At 49.3% G+C, this 24,985-nt stretch overlaps 1 protein-coding gene across 8 annotated transcripts in view; it reads right to left on the bottom strand.

Moving 5' to 3' along the window:
* CAMKK1 (calcium/calmodulin dependent protein kinase kinase 1) overlaps positions 1-24,985 on the bottom strand; it is a 90,632-nt gene that overhangs the window by 36,977 nt on the left and 28,670 nt on the right. For 7 of the 8 annotated variants that reach the window (XM_068210219.1, XM_068210224.1, XM_068210225.1 and 4 more), the window contains exons 2-4: positions 13,714-14,232; positions 5,185-5,232; positions 3,552-3,605 (exon numbers count right to left, since the gene is read on the bottom strand). In XM_068210219.1, coding sequence (XP_068066320.1) covers positions 3,552-3,605; positions 5,185-5,232; positions 13,714-14,154 — 543 coding nt within the window. In that variant the 5' untranslated portion in view covers positions 14,155-14,232. Of the gene's footprint in view, positions 1-3,551; positions 3,606-5,184; positions 5,233-13,713; positions 14,233-17,478; positions 17,604-24,985 lie in introns of those variants that run through there. The other variant, XM_068210222.1, reaches the window with a different exon arrangement.

Genomic DNA, 24,985 nt, shown 5'->3' with positions numbered 1-24,985 from the left:
AGCATAACAAATGCCCATCATAATCCCTTTTCTTTGCAAGCTGATGTAGAGATTGAAAATAGGAGGAAGACATGACCTGAGGCTTCAAAGAATCAAATTCCATCAGCCCGATGATTCCAGTCTAGATCTCTGCTCGGACACATTTGCCTTTGCTTTTTATTTGCTGCTTTTTCACAGAACTTGGCCTTTGATTTTTCCCTTAGTCATCGTCAAAGCATCTCCTTCAAACTGAGACACTGAAACCTTTCCAGTGTAAAGGGTTCCTTGGCAGAGCCCCAGAGATGCTGCTGTAACAGCTTCATGTGCCCCAGGAGCAGCAGGGTCCTCTGCTCTGGCAGCCAGCTCTGCTTTCCAGCGGGGTCTGCTCCTTGGAGGGAGCACTGGCTCACATACCTGCTGCAGAAATTCCAGTTTCCATGGTCTAACACATTGCCTGCATCCAGTGATGTGAGCCAGGACACTTCACAGCCCTCCCAGGCACTGTGGTGCTCACAGCAATCAAGGGCAAAGCTCTTAGAAGCACTCCCTCATTTTTAATGGAAGGTAAAAAACCCACAAAGTAAACATAACCCATCTACATTTTTTCCCAAATGAGGTGGTTGAATTTTTTTCTTGAGAGTTTTTCCTAATTCTAGGCCAGATCCAAGACTCATTAAAGCAGCAGCAATCTTTCCTTTGGCTTTGACAGGAGCTGTATTCAGTCCTTGCTCCCTATAAACTCTGCCTTTTTGAAGGGACCTAGCAGAGGGTCCCACACCTCAGCAAGAATCAGGAGCCACACTGAATTATACCCCTAAATAATATTTTTTTCTTATTTCTTTACAATTTTGGTCCTTGTTATTGCAGCACACTAGCTTAAAGACAGTAAAGAAGGCAGCAACACCCTGGCCTCATGCTGAACCACTGCAAATGAAAATCTGTTATAGAAGCAGAATATCACAGAATGACTCGGGTTGGAAGGGACCTTAAAGATCATCAGTTCCATCTCCCTGACAGGGGAAGGACACCTTCCACTAGACCAGAGTGCTCCAAGCCCCATCCAACCTGGCCTTGCCCACTAAAGGCCAACCAAGGGCTGATTTCCTCCAATTACTTCTTATTGCTTTTCACCACTGAGACAAAAAACACCATCCAGAGCTAAATCTGGGGGAAAACAAACACACAGAAAAGGCCATTCCCAACTATTAGAATCCCAATTGCTTCTATTAACTGCTGGTAAGAGTCACTAGGTACCCCCGGGGTGCACTGCTGAGGAACAGGGAAGGGAAGGATAAGCAGGGCAGGATGGAAGCTGTCTCAGCTCTGGGAGAGAGCTCCAGGGTTAGGCAGGTGGAGAGCTAAGCAGCCACAGCCAGTTGTACAATCGACTGTTTTTCTGAAGATTTGAAAAATCTGCCAGCTCCTGAGCTGGCTGAATGTTTAGGAAAGGCAGAGGTGTCTCCACCACGGCTTGCCCTCCAGAAAACAAGCACGGGGGGCTGGGAGGATGAGGGTGCCAGGCATGTGGCTGCACTGGGGAAGGGGACAGCTCCCCCTGCCCTGCCAAGAGGGGAACAAGGACATGGGACCAGAGTTCAGAGAGGCCCATCCCTCCATACACGGCCCAGGATCACCTTCCCAGCCCAGGATCCAGCTCAAGCCCAAAAGGAGGACGGGTGAGGCAAAGAGCACATCCCTGCAGGGCTGGCACTAAGGGGCTCTTTGTGCCCTGCCTGCCCTCAGGTGAGGCTCAAACAGCCCCAGGCACGGTGCCCCTCCCGGGCTGCAGCACCTCTGAAGTGTCTGCTTAGATTAGAAACCAAGATTAAGTGGGGATTAACTAGCACACACCAGGCTAACCTGCACACAGGCTTTCACTTTTGCTTTTGATGTGACCAGCTAAATCTACATCCCTGGGGTCAGTCTGCATCCAAAGCAGGGACAGGAATGCAGCAGGCAATGCTGCCCTAAACCCAGCTCTCCCCTGCTGAGCTGTAACGGAGGCCCTGCCCACCACTGGGCACCTCAATGGCATTTCCTGAACAAAAAGGCAGTGCCAAAACGTAAGGATTACAGTTTTCAAAGGAAAAGTATTTCCAGCTGGAAATAAACATGATTTATGGATGCGATGCATTCCCACTCTGTGCTACTGGTGCTGGCATGCCTGTGCTGGTGGGACAGATGGATGAGGGAAGCCAGGGCTGGCACCATCACTCTCTGAAGAACAAACCATCCTGCTGCAGGGCATGGCAGGGAGGATTTGGAGGGCAGCACAGAAAAGGAGCCACTGGAAAAAGCTCTGGTGCAGCTGTGAATCAGCTTGGAAAGGATGGGAGATGGAAAGAATTGTGGCTCCTTTCCTTGGCCAGCTCCAGGGCACCTTGTCCAGATTTTTGTCTCATCTCTTCCATCCTTCATTTCAAGACATTCCTGCAGCAGTTCCACGCCTGCTGGAAGCACAGAGAGGCCAAGGAAGACCCACAAGGACACAATTCCCACCTGACCATTCCAACCTGGTGTGTCACTTGTAATAACGAGTCAGGGAGGAAAGACTACCTGGGGAGCAGTGGGGAACGAGCATGCTTTATGTTCCACAGCACATTCTCATCCCCCTTTGCCCCAAGGGCAGCAGGGACAAGCAGCAGCACACGAGACTGCCTGGCTGCTCTGATGGGCCCATTTTCATCCACATGCAGGAGCAACAGCAGGGCACTCACCAAATGCAGTGCGGAGCAGCAGGGCTGTGTTGGGTTGAGGTTAAACAGCCCTGCAACCACACAGCTCTGCTCAGCAGATTCCTGCCCTGGGATCCATCAGAAACTGCTGGAAGCTCTTACCAGAAGCCTCCAGGCACAGCCACACAAAGCAAGGAAGTTCTCCCTTCCTTCCAGCTCCTGCTCTCAGACTGAACAAAACAAGCCACAGGGCAAAAAGCTGTGGACACAAGGCACAAGCCCAGGGACATGAGCACATCTGCAGGCAGATTTCACAGGAATTCCAGCTGGGATGGCTGGGATTCAGCCCCCTCTGAAAGGGGAGGCCCGGAGCAGGAGCCTTCAGCATAAGCAGCCTTTTGGAATATGAAACTCTCCAACTCTGGCTTCGTTAAACCCCAAGATTTGCCTTCAGTCTTGCACCTTACACCTCATGCCCTGACAGTGAGCCTGGTTCAGTGTCCCCCAGGCATCCCCCACGGGGGTGAGATGCAGGGAGCCTGGCACTGCCCAGCCACACCCCACTGCTCAGCATTTTCCTGACAAACACCCCCTTTTCCTTAAAAAACTCTCCTGCTCCTTCCAGGCCAGGCTTCCAATGCACAGCAGGTGCTGAATACCACCACCCACACGCCTCTAATTCCAGGTGACCTGCTTCACAGCTAGAAGATGCCCAGGCAGACCAGCAGCATGCTCCTGCAGCCTGCCCGTTACGTAAGGCGCCGTGCCCAGCGGGAGCCTCAGCTCCTGCAAGCCACCCAAATCACAAGGGCACCTGCTGAAAGCAGCCAGGTAGAGAGCAGCCAGTCCCAGGGGGGACAGCAGCAGCCAAGAGGAGCAGAGCAGAGGCACACTTACGTAATACTTGTCATCGTTCTCGTTGTAGGCCAGCTTCACCACGCCGTAGGAACCCTGAAAATAAACGGGAATTGCACGGTCAGTTCAGCAGCTTCACCCCATCCTCTTGCTGCTCGAGGCTGGTAGACCACAGCTGGGGAAAAAACAGCCCCCAAGGCCCCAGGCCATGCTGACCCCTGAGCAGTTTGCAGGTGGTGTGGCCCTACAGCAAAGCTGGATGTTTTGGCAGCTCTGCTGGAGCCACTGGAGGATTATCCATGTCCGGAGGGGTTGAGTACTAGCCCACCACCTCCTGCCCTGAGCCAAAGCCACCATATGTCTGTCTGAACTCAGATGGGTGGGGAGCAGAGAGAAAACATTTCAATCAGATTTCTTTTTGGTGCAAATTTGGAAATTCTGCATGAACACCTTTCCTGTTCCACCAGCCACTTGCTGCCCAGGCAGATGCAGGCCTGGACTGCTGCTGTACCCACAGCTCCAGGGACAGTCTGAAGCCAAGCTCCATCCAAACTGCTGTTTTTTCAAAATACTCATTTTATGCAAGTAAGACACGATCAGGTATTATCCCTGACAGATGCCTGTTCAATAAACGAGTGGGATGAACACCAGAGCCTTCAAAATATTTCTCTTGACTTCACTAAGAGTTGAAATAAGGTTCTAGTCTCTGAGGAGACTAAAAAGCCATCTGGCTGATGCAGAAGCACAGCAGACCCTCTACCAACCTCACAGTGCCCACCCGCTTGCTGTGACCCACAGGGAAGGAAGGAGGCAGGGACAAATCCACCTGAGAGAAGGTTTCACACTCTTCTTAAATCATACAAAAGTCATAAGTGGGTCTGAAGCTGTGTGTGAGTTTGGGATGGCACCTGCTGGGTGGTACCTGCAGCCTTACTCCCCCCTGCCAGCAGCCAAATGCACAGCCCATGGCACAGATGGTGGGGGTGCCATCCCACAGCCTGGGGCCTCTCATTTTGGAGGCATTTGGGCTAATTCAACTTTTGGTGACGGTCTCTGCAGCTCAGGGTGCAGCCTCCCCTGACTGCAGTGTTCCAGCTGCAGAGGCAGACACAGCTTCCAGACAGCACCACTGCTTGTGGAGCCATCTGCAACGGTGGCACAGGGCCAGATGTGCAGGGGTCTGAGCTGCTCACCAGCCCAGACCTCTAAATAACTTTACAGGAATCTCTTTTGAATCATCCTGCAGCTTTTAAACATGCACTAGAATTAAACAGACATTTCACGTGACGTAAAAACTTTAACTAGTCCTGATGGGGACCAAACACCTGCCCTGACCATCTTTTTGGGTTATTTTTTCCCTGTTGTGTTGTATTAATGTATCAAAGGCTCTTAGTGCTACATTTGGCAAGCAAACAGCCCTGAAAGGGAGCCAGCTTAACCACCTTCTGAGGGAGGAAAAATAAATCTAGATTTCAAAGGAAGTAACTCCACTGTGACCTTGAACAAAACTTGCTCAAACTAATATGGAAAAAACTCTCAAAAACAATCAAAAAACCCCAAACACAGCTTGCAAGGAGCCTTGGCCAGTGATGTCCCTTGGGCTGGCACAACCTTTCCAGCCCTATTCACATGTGTGACACAGGCTGGTGTGACCAACAGGAGCCCCAGTACTTACCTTGCCTATTTCACTCTGCAGCTTGTACTGGTTTAACTGCACACAGTCCTGCAGATCAAAGGGAGAACATAATTAGAGTATTGGTAAAGGAAATGACTGAGTTTGAATCAGGTTCAAATAGCAGCAGAGTGCTAAATAATTAAAGACTTAATCTCACTTAAACTGGTGTATGTTACACTATAAGCACTGCTTTTTTTACTTTTTTTTTTTTTTTTTTAATCAAGACAAAACAATTATGGGCTGAATTCTGATTCTGATTGTGCTGGTGTAAAACCACCCCAATCCCCCAGCATTGCCCTAGGCTGAGCCCAGCAGCCCCTGGCCTGTTTACATTAACCCTCTCTACCGGACTGTGCTCAGCACCAGGCAGGAAAATCCCTGTCCCAGCTGTCCTGGGCTTTCACAGCCTGGCAGCTCCCAGCCTCCACCCCAGGGTCACAGCATGAGCCTGTGCCCTTGCCAACAGCAGCCTGGCAAACACAGGCCACCCTGGCTGTGCCTGCAGCAGAGGAACCCTCACCTGCATCCTGGGCTGCTCCTCCAGGAGAGCACACAGGGCCAAGCTCCTCTGCTGTGCAACACAAACGGGATTCCCTTCAGCTGACACATATTTGCTAAAATAAATCACCCCAGAGCAGGTCTGGTCTCTGCTGGCCAGGAATCCAGCCCTGAAACCCCACAGGGTGAGGATGTGGTGATGGGGTGCTGAGCTGCTCCACAGACCAGGGGTGGCAAAGGGGGAAAACAAGGTGGAACAGAAGGTCCATGCAGCCACCCGGTGTTAAAGCCACCCTTCCTCTGGAGCTGTGCACCTTGCTGCAGAGCCAAGCTCAAGCAGAGCCGAGAGCTCCTGCTGGCATCTCTGCAGTGGTGGCACCAGGCAGAGTGGGCTGCAGTGGAGTTTGCCTTGGTCCTCCCCGAACACAGCACTGAGCTGCATTGCAGGGCAGGGAAGAGCCCCCACCTTGGTGGGGTAAGGAAAAGCAGGAGTTTCCAGCCCCAGCACACGGTGTGGGCTGAGCCTTAGATGGGATGCACTTCCCAAGCCAGCATTATTAATATTTCTCCCCAAAACTGCCAAGCACTAAAGCAGGCTGGAATTTCACAGCCAGCCTCTGCACTTCTTTGGGAACAAAGCTGATATAAAACATGCAGACAGGTAGATTAGCCTTCCCATAAACCTCAAAATAGCCCTGCCATCTACAGAAGCAGCACCACAACATAAAAGCAGTGCCTTCTGTCCATTTGTAAGAACAGGGGTGTGGGAGTCCCTGCCCCAGGCATTCCCACCACCAGCAACACTCCTCTGCCTCTCAGGGCCCAGCATGGGTGTGGGAGATGATAATTTTGACTCTTCTCCATCACCAACCAGAAAACATTCCTAATGCTCCTAAATCAAGAGATCATCACAATAAAAGGAATGGGGGACTGATGACTCTTAAAGCCTACAAGCCATGGCTTGTCAGGAATACAAGGGATGGTTTAAATCTTGATCTTGTTGCCAGGGAAGGAAGTTTTTTCTACCTCCCTGACAGGCAAGAGCAGCCAACTGTGAGTAATGGGGCCATAGAAGTGTATTAACTCTGCTGCTAGCAAAGCACATATCTTTCCAAAGGTAAAAACCAATCCATCAGGACTAGGAGGTAAAAACCAAGGTAAAAAACAATCCATCAGAACTAGGAGCACCAAGAGAGGAGAAAGCATGACCCAGCAAAAGCCAAGATGCAAGGCATGAGGGGCCTGTAAGGATGTCCTTCCCCAAAGGAGGGGGCAGCATGCAGGAACCCAGGGTATGGACACGAGGAGGACAAATTCCCCTGCAAACCCTGTGCCAGCAGATTCACTCCCCAGTGTGAGGCTGTGCTTTGCATCGTGGTGACTTTCACAAATGCAGCAGGAACACTTTTCTGATGATGTCTCCTGTCCTGGTTCCTCTGTGCTCAGCTTTGCAGCCCTCGCCTGCTCCTGTGAAAACTGCAGTGCTGCAGAGGGTGAAACACCCACTGGAGCAGCTGGGACAGGCAGGAAAAGTGACCATTCCTCCAAGAAAGCCTCCAACCACCTCAAATCTCCTGCTCTTCAAACCAGGTCTTGCTAGGAAGCCTCCTCCCTGAGCAGGGATCACTTACAGGAGAAGAGACAGCCTTTCACACACAGCCATCAACTCTTTGCTCTGTACTCAAAATCTTCTTTCAAGCCAAGGTGGCATCTCTAAAGCACCAAGAGCTGCTGCTTCTTGCTCACAGACTGCCAAGGAAGCCATGGTGGCATCTTTTCCCTCTCTCCAGAAGGAGCAGAGCCCTTTGTGGGGGATGCAGTCCGTCCGTCCATCCATCCATCCATCCATCCCTCCCTCATCCATCCATCCCTCATCCATCCATCCATCCATCCATCCGTCCGTCCGTCCGTCCGTCCATCCATCCATCCATCATCCATCCATCCATCCATCCATCCATCCATCCCCCATCCATCCATCCATCCATCCCCACAAAGCAGGAGGGGGAACTGTGCCTTATCCCTGTGTCCAAGGCACCAATTCCTTTGACTCTGACCTTCCACCACCCCTCTTACCTCTGGCCAGATATCACCATTCTTATCCCCCACCAGACTGATCATCTGAAACATCTCCCTGGTGCTTCGCTGCTGCTAGATGGACCTTGTGACACCAGAAGCCCCATTTTTGGGGACAGGTTTTTGAAAGGGGGGGATAAACACTGGGAGGGAACACCCAGAAAGCTCCAAGGGCAAGGCAATGACCAGATGTGAGCTCACACACTGTCACCACCTGGCCCACACCCCCAGTGCTCTCCACAAAGGTAATTCCTGGTGGGAAGCACCATCACTTCAGCTTCTGCAGTGCTTCCAGCACTTGAGCTGAACACAGCAGAAATGAAACCACATTATAGGTGCTCTCCATGTTTTTTCCTCTTGCTGAAAAGACCATAATTCAGTGCTGAAGCGACTCCTGACGCGTGTTGCTGCAGGCTGGAAGGGTTGTTCTGTTTTTTGCTTCTCCCACAGGAAGTGGGATAATTGTCCTATTCCTTTATCAGAGAAAAACACCTATCTCTGGGCCAAGTGTTTCTTTAAGATAACATTGTACAATTCTCTTGATTTCATCACCCTGATGTATTTGCAACTGCTGATAAATACAAACAGAGCAGAACCTTAATGAGATCCTTTAATGAAAAGCTGTCACCAAATTAGACTGAGCCAGTCCAAGTGTGCAATAATTGTTTCACCTTAAAAAACAAGATGCCCTCTGTGTTAACAAGTCCAAGGTATTAGTCAAGAGAGAAAGGGAGGGGGAAATCAATGCCACAGAAAACAAAAATTGTTCAAAAATCATAAAGCACAATGTAGCCCAGTCCCAGTTCCAGAAATCCACTGTGGCCACCACTGGGTGACAGAAATCCTGAGAAACTGAGAATTGAGCCTTTGCTGCCCCAGGGGAGATGCATGGATGGGAAAGGAGAACCAGAGCTGATTTCCAAAATCAGGCCTTTCTGAAAACAGACTACCTACATACATAAAATGGAGAATACATATATATATATAATGGAGAATTTTGTCCCTTAAACAAAGCCAAATTCCCCAATATGAAAAGAATTTTCAGCAATTCAGAGATACACCTTAAAGAGAAGCATGGAAGAAAAATGAGGAAACACTGGCTTAAACTCATCCTGCCTAGAAAGGGAAGTGAAGGCAGTTCTGAAAACAGGCAAAAAATGAAAATAAAAGCCAGAAAATGGGCAGCAATTAATTCAAATTACAAAGTTGTTCAGGGACAGAGAAGGATGGACAGGAAGCCCAGACCTCGTGGTGGTAAGAAAATAAACAAATTTTGAAACAACATCCAAAAAGCAGGGCAAAAAGAAAGCCCAGCCCTGCTGCACTGCCCTGGCCATGGCTGGGCAGAGAACTCAGCACTGGAGCTCACCCACCCGAGACCCCAGAGCTGATGCAGGAGCCTGGGACATGTGGGACCAAGGCAGACCCTTCCAGCCCCCCTCCAGCTGCAGCTTTGGGCTTTCTCCTCCTCTCAAACCTTACCCTCAGACAAGTTGGAAATGCAACTTTAAAGGTTAATTCATCCAAGGAAAAGAAATTAGCAATGTGAGGGAGTCTTCTTTGAAGAAATGTTTTCCAAGGATCTTTAATCTTTTCAAGAGCTCTGGTCCGAACACCACAGTAAGGCCTCCAGAAGAGATTCATCTGGGGAACTTGTAGGGTTGGAAGGGGAAGCTCTCAGCCCATGCTGAGTAGGAGCTCAGCTCCTGCCTCTGCCCTGGCCCCACCTGAAGTTTACCTTTGTGCACAGCAAGGAAATCACTTTATGAAGAAAACCAGGCAGGTCCTAGGCCCTGGAGGAGTGTGAGACCTGGTGCTCAGCCGAGCACCAAGGCACTGCCTCTCAGCTCTTGGAACCAGCTGCTTCAAACCAGCTGGCCAAACAAGCAGGGAGCTATGATAAAGATGAGAAAGAACAAGGAAAGAAAGGACACAGAAGTGATTAATTTTCCATGCCTCTGGAGTAAGCCATGGACAATCCAGCATAGGAAAATTCCCTTTGTCAGCTCGTTGTCCTCCCTGCATCTGCAGGCCAGGAGCATCTCCAGGGAGGGAGCAGGCACGGGCACCACTCATCCTCTCCACTCCTGCTGGAGCACACACAGCTGCAGCTGATTGCCATGACTGCAGGGACACCTGGAACAGTCTCCTACTGACCCCAGAGGGTGGAGAGAACGTAGACACCAGGGCAGGGGGATCTGGGGTCCAGAGGGAAGAAGGGAATATGTGAAAGGGAAAGGAAATTCAACTGGAAGAGACTGGAGAAGAGACTGTATAAAGCAATTAACTGTGCTGGCAGGTCTGGGGAGAAAACCTGAAAAAAAGACATATTTTATTCTTCTCCTAGCCACTCTTCAAGTAAGATTTTCTTGGCTAACTAAAAAGTTGCTTTAAAACAGCAGAATTAAAAACAAAAACCAAACCCAACCCACTGCACTTTCAAATGCCTCATTCCAACACGCAGCACCTCTCCCCTTTCACAGATCCAAGACCTGCTGTTATAGATGGGACAAGCTCTGTCAGTCAAGACAGGGACAAGATTTCAGAGAGTCTTTCCCTGGTACATACAAACACCAGGGCATCATCTGGGCAGCAAAGCAGAAGCTGCTTTTAGCAGTCTCTGGAAAATCCTCTCCTCTTGGCTTGCAGCCAGCACAGAGCAGGAGCCAGGAATGTCCCATCAACAGAGGCAAAGTGGGCCTAAACTCTGGGGCTTGTGCCTCAGCTCTGCAGCTTCATGTACCCTTAATAGCTTCAGCTTAATCACGTCTGTGCCACAGCTGAGGGCAAAGCATTCCCTTGTCAGAGCAAAGCACTGATAGGCAGCAAGGCAGCAGAAATTCCATCAGGTACTCCTGCCAGGGAAGGCAGCACTGAGAGAACCTTCCATGGATAATCTAAGAAAGGAGGGGAACAAACAGGGAGCTTTTAAAATTACAGATCATTTTTTGATAGAGAAATGCCAGAACACAGTAACACTGTTGGGAGAACAGAACATGTTACTTCTCTTGCAGAACTAAAACTGGAGACCCAGACTTGTCAGCAGTGGCTGCAGGACACCAGCAGCTGCCAACTCTTTGTCCAAGGGCAGTTGGCTAATTGGTGTCTCTTGGAATAGCATTTGTACAAGGCAACCAGCCCCAGCCCTGCTGCAGCCCTGCCAGCCCAGGAGCTACCAGCTGCCTAAATAACAAATCCAAAAGCAGTGCTCAGGTGTCTGTGGAATGGTCCCAGAGACAGGACAGCCCCAATTCACTGCCTGCTGCTGCCACTTGATAAATCCTCCCTCAGCTTCAGTCTTGTACCTCTTGATCCCTGAACAGAAGTTTTCCTCCCAGCCTGTGAACAAATATTAAACCAGCATTAAAAAGCTCAGTAGTGTATCTCTAAGAGAACACAATGTTCTTCCATAGTTCATCACTGAAAGCAGAGCATTCAGCTCTGCTGTGTCCCCACACTCTGTCTCTGCATAGCACATCTCTCCATTATTTCTCCAGATCAGTTCAGGATATAGCATCAATGACAGGCAGGCACTGAGCTGCCATCCTGCTGGAGAGGGAAGCAGACTCAGATGAGATGGCTATCAGCACAACAGGAAATTGTGACATGCAGCTGTGCCACCCATCCCTGCTCCTGACAGACAGTGCCTGCACGTGGGTACTGATAAACCTGAGTGCTCCTGGACTTCATCTCCAGCTCTGCAGTCTCTAACTGACCTGGGCAGTGGCCATGAGCTGGAACAGTGGATGTTCTGCTGCGGAAAGGCACTGACTGAGGATGCCAGAAACCCAAAGCAAGGGGAAAGAACCAACTCCCAAACAGCTTTAAGCAGGTGAGAGGCACTGGAATACAAATGTGCAGCTTGCCTAGAACAAGGAGCCATTTGCAGGCAGCTCAGGGCAATGCTGGGCCTGGTGACCTGTGACCAGTGACCCACCAGTCCTGCTGCTCACTGAGGGTCTGCATATCAGAGTGACCACCAGACACCCAGCAGCACCATGATTGTATTCCTCATTACGGGCTGATTTCATCCCCAACAGGACCAAAAGCCTCAACATGGAGACCCTGGTAACTTTTAGAATCCCTGACAGAGAACAGAAGACCTGCTCTCTGGTTCTGTCACAGTTCCCTGCCATCTCTCTCAGCTGCACAGCTGGGATTGGGACTGGCAGTGCCTCTCACAGCCACCAACACAACAACCCCTTAACAGCCACTTGGCAGAAGCAGTGGTGACCCTGGACATTGGAGCAGGGCTGTGTGCAGGCTGCACACTCACCTGGCTGTCACACACTGCTCACCATTCAGTGCCCAGACTCAAATTTTACCCTGCATCCAAACATGCATTTTCCTTCTGTTCTTTATGGGGTACAGATGCCATCCCTATAAGGTGGGAAGGAGCAGCACAGATCCTGAGAGCACCTCTGTGAGGGCAAGCACCCACCCCAGAATGTTCCCAGCTCACCCAGGTTCCCTTCCCACTCTTCCCACAGCCATTCCCCATTAATATGAGTGATGGTTTCCAACAGGCACAGTTCTGTTGCACAGCTGGGCTGCACCACAGCAGAGCTCTCTCAGTGATATCCAAGTGACCATGAAAAAGGCAGCACTGTGTAAAGAGCTGCTGCAGGAGCAGGGACACAAGGGCTCCACATCTGCATTTCAAACACTGCCCACCCCACCCCCAGGCAGTAACCCTAGCTCCCCAGGATGCAGATGCTGTGGAAGAGGATGGAGTATTTTGAATTTGCTTGCAGATGGGAATGTGCCAGTCACACTTGACTGCAGTTATGTTGAAAGATTTCAGAAAAGCCTCACTCCTGGCACAGTCGCAGCACTGCAGGATGGGAGAGCTGGCACTCAAGTCACGTCCTGCTTCCAAGAACTGGCTCCTTTCCCTCCCTGCCTCCCTTATTAAAGCATATGGCTGCTGTCAAAGAAGCTGCAGTCTCTGCAGTGCACAATCTGCATGTATCCTCTTATCAGCAGGGGATGCACCACTCGTCCCACAGCTGATGTGGCTTGCACAACTCCCCAGAGGACAGCTGATTTGGAGTGCCCCACCATCCTCTCAGATGTGCAAGGAGAAAACACCCACTTCTCAAAAGGGAAACACCAAGCCACACAGATGTTTAGCTCCAGGTTCCTTGGACCCACACTGGCAGAAGTCTAAACTCCAGTGGTTTGGGTCCCTGTGTTGCTGCAGGCATCTAGGTCATGACACTGGGCAGTGTGGTCTGAACACCCCTCTGCTCCCCACCACAGCACATCCAGCACTGGGAATTGCAACCATCACCCACTTCCATCAAGACATTCGACCACAGACAGCATGTCACAGCCCCTCCAGTGCAGGTCTGGGACCAGGAGAGCAGCTGCAGAACAACCACAGCCACCCAGACACCCCTTTGAAGGAGAGCAGGGTCACAGCCTTCCCTTATCACTGCTGTTAGAAATGCTTTAAAGAGAAAAGAAAACCCTGACAGGAGCCAGGCATTTAAGCTCTTTATAAAATTAAATCATGCCTTCAATTATGGCAAAACACAATAGTAGATACATAATCTCCAGGAGTTTACATCCATAAAATACCATCAGCAAAGCTGCTGTGACTGGTGAATTCCCAAAGGGAAATCCTACAGCAGGGACACAAGAGCAAAGTCATTTGGCCACAGCCCTTTCTCTGAAGACCCTGAAAGACTTCCTGCATGCTACCATGACACAGGGGTCATGGTCCCTTAGCAAGACTATCCCAGGCAGGTGAGGGCCAAAGGAGCCAAATGTCAGGGCCAGCAGAGCTCTCCAGTTCCAAGCTACATCCTCCCCGGTTCCAGGGATCTTTTCTCCCCCCACTTTGAAATAGCAGTGCTTTCAGATCTACTACTCCAGAAGACTGATGCTCCCGTTAGCACCTGAGAAAGACTTACCTTACCTCAACACCTCAGCTGTAGGGGAGAACATGCCTACCTCAGAGTCTGATATGGAGACCCGATTGGACTCTATTGTTGGTCTCCTGATTATACGTGGGGATGGCCCTGTGGCATAAGGACCACAACCTGGAGTGTTGCTAGAAGCCAAATAACCTCCTGATGATCTTTCCTGAAGGGACAACTTCCTACTTGATAGACCAGGTCTGGTTAGAGGTCTCTTGGGAACATGCCTCAAGTGAGCATCTTCTGACTGTTGGGAAGGCAGAAATTCATTGATTGCCACATCACTGCTGACTCCATTTCTTTGGATGTCCTTTATGTTATCAGAAAAGACTGTGTCATTTTCTTCAGGGTTGTCTTCACCATTTTGGTCCCTTCTGTCTGGGACAACAGACACATCTATGGCTGCCACCCTCTCCACCAGTTCAGTCTGTGTGTCCATGCCTCCATCCACGACATTTGCTGGAGAGTCCCCCATGGCTGTGTCCAGCTTGTTTGCTCTCAAATGGTCACACAGAGAGCAGTGATGTTAGTGCTCAAAGGCTCCATGAAATACCTGAGAGGAATCACAAACAGAGGTAAACTGAATAGAAATGTTCACTCAACACAAACATAACCAGACATTTCTGGCTTCTTCCAGCATGCAAGAAAGTGGAGGCAAAACACTGGCAGGCTGTAAACAAGGTACAAACACTCAGATTAAAAGGCAAACCCAGGCATTGAGCTAGACAGCAAAGAGATAAAAATGAGATTTTATCTGATGTGCAACAGATAAAAGAGACACAGCTAAAGAGAACTTCTCCTTCTGTAGCCAGACCTACAGCCAACCAGAGCTTACAACAGTGGGAGAAGCATCCCAACAGCTGAGGGCCAAGGGTCAAACTTCCAACCTCTTGAGTTCTTATTTATAGGATACAAGAGCTTCTGGCATGTACTGAAACCCAACAGGCACAACAACAACTCCACAGGCATTTAGGGCTCCCCAGTAGTCTCTCTGCTGCCCTGTAGGGCCTTAGAGAGTGTCACAGAACAGCCAAGCTTGGTGACTTCCACACTGCCATGTGCAACATGGTCAGCAAAAGCAGAATTTAAAAGCAAATCCAGTTCCAGGGTTGTCCCTGGCCCTACACAGTTGCAGTCTGTGTGCAAACACATGTTAATCTTGCTGTATAAAGGCTATAGTGATTTGTAAATCAACAATACTTAATTATTAAAGTGTGGTGGGAACCAGCTTTTCCTCAGGAGAAGACCTACAGAACACAAAAGTGCAATACAAAGCTAAAACTGCTGCATAAAATCGCTGTTTCCTGGATGCTAATTTCAGTCTCAATTTAAAACAGATTTCAGTCTTCCCAGCACAGTGCAGAGCAGGAAATGATCCTCTGCAGCACATGGCTGTCAACATTTAATCACCTCTGAAGATGCAGCACTGCATCATTTCATCCCTGTGCCCAGCTTTGGGGGATAGTGGAGGAGTACTTCACTCACAGCATCCTAGCCTGCATCCAGTGAATTCCAGAGCAGGCTTAACACTGAAATATTGCAACCTGTGGTTCTCTGTATTCAAAGCAGGTTGTGCACAAAACCCCTGCAAGCCAGGTGACCCTTGCAGCTACATTTCATTTACATGAGGACAGGCTGGGGGTGAGCCCCATCCAGCATCAGCCTGGGAACACTCACAACTCTTGTCAAGGAGCACAGGTTGAGCTGGCCTCAAAGCTGCCCAGCAATGCTCAGTTAAACACACCAGAGTGAACTCTGCTGTACAGGGATGGCCTCCTGAGCCCCCCTTGGCAGCCAAGCTCAAGCAACCTTTTATACCAAGGAGAAAACCAGATTAAGATCTTGACTGGAGGCTTCACCCTAGGTCATGTGCCAGTCACAGGGAGACAAGCTGGGCTCAGTGTCACAGAAAGGGAATATCCAAATTGAAGATGCTCCTCTCCACATCCCACTGTTCACCTCCTTTCCCCCCTCCTGTCTTTTCTGCAGTCTTGCCTGAAACTAATTGACAGAAGTGTCACTCACTCAAAACAGTAATGAAATGGTGAGATCAGCTTTAAAAGCCTCTATTAAAACTATATTCAAACACATCAATCCCAAAGCACAAATCCCCTTTGGAGGCAGGGTGCAGGCACTGGGGGTGGCTCTCAGCAGTGAGGGAGGGGTTCAGTGGGGTTCAGCCCAGCACACACTGCACGTGGTCCCACAAACCCAGGGGGAAGCAGCACGAGCCTCCCCTCTGCCCTCTCCCTGCTCTCCAAAGCCCCAAACCCAGGCTGCAAACCAGCAAGCCAGCAGTGACCCTGCAAAACCCATTTGTGGGGAGCCCACCAAGGATTTGCTGTCTGCAAAATGCCTTTGGGGAGTCTGGAGAGCTTGAGCTAAGCAAGAAGCATCAGGTCAGGGCTACTGCGAGCCTGCAGTCACCCCAGTTCCTCTGCAGAGGCTGTCCCTGCTCTGCAGAGCCCGCGGAGCAGCACATTTCCCACTGACACACGTGGGAGATGCCTGCGTGCTTGGCTCTGGGGGAAGGTCTTCTCCTCAGCCCCAGGGAGGCACAGTCAGCCTCCAGCCCTGCCTGTGGATCAGGGCTCCCCAGGGCTGCTCTGCACCAGCCACATCCCTGCTGTCGTTAGCCCCTGCCAGGGCTGGGCTGCAGCTCTCCTGGCAGGCTGGTACATCACAGAAATCATTCTAAATGAAGGCAAGGAGGGAGCAAAAATGCTTCCACCATTTAACCCAACTTGCCCAAAGGATAGGAGGAAAGCTCCAGGCCACCCTGTGCTGAAAGGAGTTTCTTCTGCCTACAGAGAAACAAACCACCTTTCCTTGATGCAGCTTTAGCCCCTGGACAGTCAGAGCTCACCTCACCCCCAGGCAGCACCAAGAGGAAAATGAATCTGCAGCTGAAGCCTGCAGCTCCTTCACCTTCTTCCCTCCTCCTGCCACGAGGTTTTCCCCCTCTGTGGGAGCAAGGGGAAGGAAGAATCTGCCCATGTTGCTGTGTGGATGGGTGTGAAAGCCCACAAACCACCCACATGGACTGAACACTTGGGAGTCTCATGCTGCTCAACCAGCAGGAAAAAAAGGCCAGGAGCACTGGGAAGAGCAGCCCAGCAAACAGTGATGCTTGTGTCAGTCACCTGAGCAGCTCCTCAGCTCCCAGACCAGGCACCCAGGGTGTCTCCCCCTCAAAAGCTGAAGCAAACTTGCTCAGTTCTAAGCCACAGCAAAATAAATCCTCAGCTAACTGACAACTGAACTAGATAAACGGAAGATAAGCCCCATAAATCAGTTCATCCCATCAAAACAAAAACAGACCCATACATTGCTGAAACAAATAATACAGTGCTGCTAAAAGCAGACTTTAAATAAAATAATTGTTCATCTGTAGAGCTGGGCTTTGTTTCAAGTTCTGCTGTTTTGAAGGATTCCTTTTCACTGACAAATCCTCCAAAACTGTATTGGAAAGCAAAGATTTCTGAATAAGCAAATCAGTTACGTGCAGCCCAGCCTCTTTGTGCATAAACTCAGCACAAAAGGCAGCTATTAATTTCTGCAAGGCTAAATCAATGGTGGATTTGCAGTTTTTCAGGCTGTGGCACAACCATACCTTGCTGTGATGGGAAATCCCAGCAAAACAGAACTTCAACCACCACCATCTCCCAGCTCCTGCAGAGCTTTGCTGTCCCTGCTGATCCCCCACAACACTGAACACCTGCTGTAGAGCAGAGGATAATGCTGCAGACAGGAACCAAAGTTGCAAACAAGCTTATATGAGCAAAATTAATTTACTTACAGATATCTTATTTACCATTTTTCCCTGCAGCTATTCCTCTGCTGCAGGCAGATTGCCACTTCAACCATGATTTCCACAATGTATTTATCAAATGGCTGCATATGTTTCCCAGACTGGCACTGAGCAGAGAATGGTACAAAAAACCCTTTAGAAAGGAATATGATCCTGGAGAAAACCTCTCTGTATTTTATGTGGGAGTGGCAGATGAGCAGATGCAATTCATTTTGCTGCTTAATAAAGTATTCCAAATCATGTTTGAAAAATAAAAAAATGTAAATGTAGTTTACTGCCTGCTCCATCCTCTTGGCTAACTAGAAATGTTCCTATCAGGAAGGATGGGGAGGCTAAAAGGCCCTGAGCCTCAGCAAACCCAGTTTCATTTCCCAAATTTGCTAGAGACTGTACAAAACATTGACTTTATGGCTTTGTTGCAGTTCCAGCTTAAGAGGAATGATGCTGCTTCTCCTTCGTGTCCCTGAGAACACACCTGCCCTGTGCTGAGGCCATTGCAGGAAAAGAATCCCAGTGAATAATTACTGTAATGAACATTTGCACAGAAGGGGTTCAGGCAGATTCTGCTGCTGCTCAGTCAGAGGCTGCAAGTGCTCATGGCTGGCATCCCCCATCAGGGATGTCACCCTGAGACCCTCCCTGCAGGCACATCCTTTAGCTACTCCTGACCACACGAGACCCACAGGCACGAGAGCTCCAAAGATCACAGCAGCTTCACTCAGTGCTTCACAATCCACCAGCACGGTCAGGGATCAGGCCAGGTTCTCCAGTCAGTGCAATGATCCATGCTCCAGGACTGGCTGCCTGCAGAGGGGATGTCACAGAATTCACACAGAATTCACAGAATCCCTGGGTTGGAAGAGACCCTTCAAGATCATGGAGTCCAACCCAGCCCCAACACCTCAACTGAACCATGGCAGCCAGTGCCACACCCAGGCTTTGTTAAACACACCCAGGGATGGTGACTGCACCACCACCCCGGGGAGGCCATTCCAGAACTTTATCACCCTTTCTGTAAAAAACTTTTTCCTAACATCCAACCTCTGTTTCCCTTGGTGCAGCTTAAAACTGTCATCCCCATCATCAGCATCCATCAGCTCAGGTGAGAACCCCCAGGATTCTGGGGGGCAGAGCTGGCAGCACACCTATCACCCTGTTCTTTTGAGAGTTTTAAAGTTCTTCTAAAAGTCTCTTATGCCTTCTGATGTTTACATATTTCTACTGAATTTTTTCACACTGTTCAGGTAAAAAATGATTGTTTTGCATTCTTCTTTGTGGGTGGAGAGAATTGATGAACTGTTGGTTTGACCAGTGTGGTTGGAGAGGTGGCAGTTTCACCCTCCAATCCACTGTCACTTTTGCTATTGTATACATTACAGAGTCAGAAAATAAAATTGCTCTTTGGGTTCTTTTCTTTTCCCCTTTTACATCTAGCATCTGTGTGTGAGTTATTGTGTGTCATAGTGTGACAGTTGGAGAGACTTTTAGAAGAACTTTAAAACTCTCAAAAGAACAGGACAACACACCCCCAGCCCTGTCCTGTGTGTTTTCTTCAGACATTGCCCCTAGCAGCACAGCCACGGTGAAGAACCTGCTCTGACTGCTGTCAAGAGCAGCAGAAACTGCCTGTGAGGAGAGCAGCAGCATGTCCTGGGCTGGGCTGCCAGGTCCTGGACAGCTCCTCGGGTGACATTTTAGAAATACCAGGTCAGCAAGTCCCTTCCAGAGCCAAAGCTGTCTCCTCACATCAAGCAACACAGATTAGGAGTATTTCCATCCTGGAGTGTCTCCTGTGCTCCCAGTTCTGCAGGACTTCCCCGAGCACTGCTGCCCTGGTATGAGGGAGATAATTCCACACTCCCCACTTTGATCCCATCAACTGTTTATACATGTGGGAGGCACTTGCCCCAAGCCCACTCCAATGCCTTTGGTCTGGAGAAGTTTGAGGGGAACTTGGGTCCCACAGCCATGCACTGGAGCAACATCCGAGCTGCCACAAACCCCACAAGCAGTTTGCAACACATGGAACTTCAGCTATAACGCGCCAGCCATTTATGGGTCTCACTGCTATGGTGGGAGAGCAGCCAGAGGGTTCATTTCTCCTGCAGTAATGAAATTCAGAGCATGTTGGCATACATTTCAGCTCTGCCCACCCCTGGCACACCAAGCTGGGCACCTGAGGGTGAGATTGCCTCCTGCCCATCTCCACTCACACTGCTGCTGCCAGGAATCAGGCCTTGGAGAAGCAAATGAGCTTCTCGGCATCTGTGAAAACCAGTTTCAGACATTGCTGGCCAAAAGGCACCCCAAACCAAGAGGCAAAGGACAATAAGAAGCTGCATCTCTATGAAGCTGAAAAGAAGCAAATCCCTGCAGTCTTTGCAGATATAATGAAGACAGGTGTACACTGCTCATTTGGACTGTGTCCTTCCTGGGAAGGGGCAGTAATCACTTTGGGTACTAATTTCTGACTAGAAGCAGAAGACATTAACACAACCTAAATGATAAATTAGAACATACTGTTGGTGCTTTTTGCACACCCCATATGTTTGCTTTGTCCTAGGGCTCACAGGCTCTTGTTTCAGGGCACAGACAAGCACATCTTGCTGAGAAATCACTCAATCCCGCTGTAATCATCCAGGCCCTCTTCTCTCCACAGCTCTTGGCAGTGAGCCTGGCTGTTGTGCCACAGCTGAAAATCAGATCTGAAGCGAGGTGCTTTGATGACTTGTGTGAAGCTCCTTGCACAGCTTTAACAGCAACCAGGGAATGAGAAAGAACAGCAGCTTCTGCAATTCAAGCACTGTGTGAGAAGTCTGAAAAGCAAGTTCAGACCCCTGCTCCTGCCAGACTTCTTAAATGACAACAAACATCTCCAGACCACAGTCTGGAAAATGCAGTATTCTACCTCCTCCTCCTCAGTCCTGTTCAAGGGTGCCTTCCAAAGGGATTGTGGGGTCAGTTCTGCCCCTGAGCTACAGACAACAAGCAATCCAAGGTGCACAACTCTGTGCTTGTCCTGCTCTCCTCTCTACTCCTCGAGAGGCCCCATCTGAAGGCAGAATCTGGGGTTTTGATCTGATAAAGGACTGAGGTTTTCATGACCCTAGATGTAAAGTGTAGATGCACATGTGAGACACAGGCTGAGCTCAGCAGTGATCTCCTGATATTATCATGTAAAAAACAGAAGCTACACACCATGAAGGCTGTGTAACCACCTTTAAGAGCAATTAATACCATATTTAAAATAAGTTTTGAAACTAGCCAGGATGCTGAACCAAGATCTCCAGTCTACCAACCTACAATTCAAGAGATAACAATCACCTTGTGCACAGTCCTAAGCCTGGAAAGTTTTACAAAAGATTTCACAACTGCATTATATTTCATCCCTCCGTGTTCTAATTATATGGTTAAATACATTTGCATAATCAGATGCAATTACACTAATTGCATATATAAGCAATAATCAACCAAAAATTACTCTGAAGAAAAAAGTTTCTACTTAAGGAAATTTCTGTAACAAGAAAACACTGAGGAATGCCAAATCTATCTAAGTGAGAGTGATAGTAACATTAAACACTCCAGATAATGCAGGTGAAACAGGAGCCCTGCCAGTGCATTATCTGAGTGCAGCTCTGCTGGCACATTTTAACCATGTCTTTGGTGGGGACAACACCAAAGAACTGAAGAGGAGTTGTGCTCCTTTGTACTCAAGCCCTGGCTACAAATGACTTTGGTAAGACAGGTTTGGCTGCTGCGTTTTATTGTGCTCCATAGTAGAGGTTCAGCAAGATTTGTGGCCATCAGTCCTGCTGCTAGACTACATTCACTTCTGCTTTAATCTCTTAAAGCTGTTTATCAGTGTATGAGCATCAGAGCTGCTTTTATTTTGCAAATTACAGCTGGGAAAGCACAAGGAACAGGCAATGAGAGGCACTCAGCCCACATATCCCACAGTTTTTGCTTTCAGTGATGCCAGGTGCTGTGACTCACCATCTCTGCAACAGCCCCAAGTGACCACAAAGCAGCACATCCCAGCACCCAGCTCCTCGCCGACCCTGGTGACAACCTGAGCTCAGATTATACCAAATCCCACTTGCCTTGTGACAAGGGACACAAAAGCCCTGTGGGGGACGGACCCTGGCCACTGTGCCAGCCTGATCCCAGCTCCTGACACGGTGGCAGTGAGGGATGGGAGGATGGAGGAGGTTGGTGTGGGCAGAGAGCCCAAGTCCAGTCCTGCTGTGTGACCACCAGCCTTAGTGGGTGCTTTGCCTCACTTCCAAGTGACCCTAGGGACGGCAGTGTGAAGGATTTTGGCACGTTAATATGCACACGCTGCCTGGACAACATGGGCACCCCTACTCAGGTGTGAGGGGAGAACAAAAACCCATTTCTAAAGTTGCTCTCAGCTGACACCAACTCAGACCTCAGAGCCTGCCTACCCCAACCCCCTCTTCCAGTCACCATCAAGAGTGCAAGAAATACCCCAAATGCAACCTGCATGCTGCACAGGGAAAGCTGATGCCCACAAATCCCATGGAAAAGCAGCACCTGTAAGAGTACTTGGTGCTACAGCTTGAGGTGGGCACAGACAACAGCAGCTCACTCAGGGGGATCCCATGAGGGTCAGTGCAGGACCTGTGCCATGGAGGGAGCAGCTCCTGGGGCTGAACATGAGCAGGGGAGAGGAGGAGGAGGAAGAGGAGGAAGAAGTGCCATGGCTTGCTGTCACCTGCTGGGCTGAGAGGCAGTGATTCCCAGGGGAGGAGGCAGCCGTGGCAGGGAGCACAGCTTGCTGGAGGTGGATTTAAACAGCCAGTGAGGGGGTGCTTCAAAAAATAACTGAGACTGTCAGATTATATGAAAGTTGAAAGACTTAGATTATTTGTAAAACACTTACAAGTAAGGCAGTAGCCAGTCCCTATTGATAAATGAGCAAAATAACTGCCTCAGAAGCAGAGAGGGTTTAATATTTAGGGCCTTGATTGCAATAATGACTTTCCAACCACCTGTACCATAGCCAGGTAAATGGCAGGTTAAAGAAAAAGAATGTTTTCAGTTGTTCTAAGGGAAAGAGACTTGTCTCTATTGAGCCATCTTCTGCTGCAATCCATAATGAACCTCAAAATTGCCCCAGAAGATGATACAGACTCGTGTATCACTGTTTGTTGTGATAAACAAACTGAAAATGAAGAAATCAAGAGGACCTGAACAGCCTCTCAGTCTGCAAGGGCTAAGTCTAATACTCCACAATGGCCAAATACCAACTGATCCCTTGGGAGCAGAACCAGGCACTCAAACCAAACCTGCCTCTAAGCCAGTGCAGCTACCAGAGCCTTTGGGTGACTTTGCTGGACAGCAGGACCAGGGGAGCAGCAGGCAGCCTGTGGAAAGTACCTCTGTGGCACAGAGGGAAAGAAAAGGGAATAGAAGAGAAACAGAACTGAGAGCAGAATTCACAACAATGAGCTCATGCACAGTTTTGTGTGAACAGCCACAGCACAAGGCACCTGCCCTCTGGTTTTAGTCTAAGGCCTGGTTTTTAAGCCTGGTAAGCCCAGCCTGCAGCAAAGGCTCTGGAGGAGCAGGGAGCCTGCCAGCCAGGCAAGCCAGCTCTCATACACACACCAATCTGTCACCCTGAGGAACAGAAACCAAGTGCACACAACAGCTGATCTTGTGGGACTGCATCCTGCTTCCACAGCAGAGCCCATGAGATTCACTAGTAATTAAATAAATTAGGGAGGAGGGAAGTCGCACACCTGGAGCTGTACAGGCTGCTGCTTTAGCAGCAGAGTCTCAGCCCAAGCTGCACATTGGCACCCAGGACATCTCTGCCCTCCTCCCCAGTTTATTCATTTCACCAGCCTCTCCTCAGCCTGCCTCCCCTGCACCCACTAGCACCTTCTCTACTGACTGCCATGGCTAACTCTGCTCTCCAGGTGCTCACAGAATTTCTCTTGCTGCTCAATACACAAGAATTCAATGACAGAAAGCAAATCACTGCAGAACAATGCTGCTCATTCAGCTTAAGAGCAGCACAGAGGGATCTGGGAAAGGACACATACAGATCAACACAGCAAAAGAATTCAGCATCATACACCTTTGCCAGGCTTAGATCTCACAGCACAGACCAGCAGTGTTTAAGCAATTGTTGGAAAAGCATCCACAAGGAGCTGAACAAGCCACCAGGCAGAACAAGTTAGCATTTATATATGTCAGGTCTTAGAGGTTTATCTCCCTCCCAGATAAGGAGAAAGCTTTCAGCTGCCTTTGAGAGATCTGGAGGTATTCCAGGGGATATATCAAGTTGCTTAGTTCTGTAAGCCAGCTGCAGTGAAAAGTCTTTTCAGCATTTTAAAAACAATAATTTCCACCTGTTCCAGGATTGCAAATCTGCAATAAAAGTGTAAGCACAGAACACTGCAGGCTTTTTTCTTCCCAACACGTGTAGAGATTTCTATCCAAGGTGATCTCTGCAAAGGGTTTTAACCTTTTTATTAAATTATATTATTATTATTAAATTATCCCAGCACCCATCTCTAAATGTCCCTGGGCTGAAGGGCTTCATCAGCTCTGCCAATCTGCATAGCCCCAGGCAAGGGGCAAAGCACAGAACTGCACAGGGCAAGGCAGAACCAGTGAACTCTGTACGACAAGACAAATGGACTTCAAATTCAGAGCTCCAAGTATCTGTTCTATTTCCACATGGATAATTTCCATCTTCTGATAATCCTCACGTCTTCAGAAACCCCAGGACTTGAAAACATGTCCTCAGATAACCTGCACAGTATCAAAGGCAGCAGAGAAGCTCTGGACAGAGGGAATGGGCTCTGGGGGATGAAGAACAGATCCCACAGGAGTCAGAACCAGGTACACCACAACAAATACCCTTGTCGTGCACACACAACCCACACTTGGAAATGTAAAGGGTAGCAGGCTTCCCACTTCCTTTGAAGCCTTAAGCTTTAGCCCTTTAAGCCTAAATGCACTTTCAAAGCCCCGAGGTCAATGACTGGAGATTATCCAGGCAAAGGCCGCTGGAGAGAAAGCTGTTCTTTTGAGTCACTGCAATGCTATTCCTGAAATTCAGGCTGATGACAACTCAGCATTTGTCAGAGTGAAAAGGGCTTTACAGCACCAAAGGGCCAGCAACAGTTCCCAGGTGCAGCTTTAGTTAACACACAAGTATGAAAGTGCCACCCCAGGGCACCCTAATTCCACCCCAGTGAAAGGGCTGAACCCAGGCTGGGGTTCCAGGCTGTCCTGGGACACCAAAGTAACACCCCTGCTCTTGTGGCTCAGGACAAGTGCTGTGCATTGTACTCGACCAGCTGGGCTCTTTATCAAGCGTTACAAATGATGCAAAGTCACATCATTTCTGCAAAGCCACAGGAGCAAGGCAAGCTTCTGGTCACCATGTCAGCAGGTGCAGGAGCAGAATAGGGCATAAATCTGCTGGCAAGGAGGTGTCCAGACAGTTTTTGACAAG

The sequence above is a fragment of the Anomalospiza imberbis genome, chromosome 20 (assembly GCF_031753505.1).
Source record: "Anomalospiza imberbis isolate Cuckoo-Finch-1a 21T00152 chromosome 20, ASM3175350v1, whole genome shotgun sequence".
NCBI classification, from domain to species: Eukaryota; Metazoa; Chordata; class Aves; order Passeriformes; family Viduidae; genus Anomalospiza; species Anomalospiza imberbis.
The sequence above is the reverse complement of the archived record's forward strand: the minus strand, read 5'-3'. Positions and strand labels throughout refer to the sequence as shown.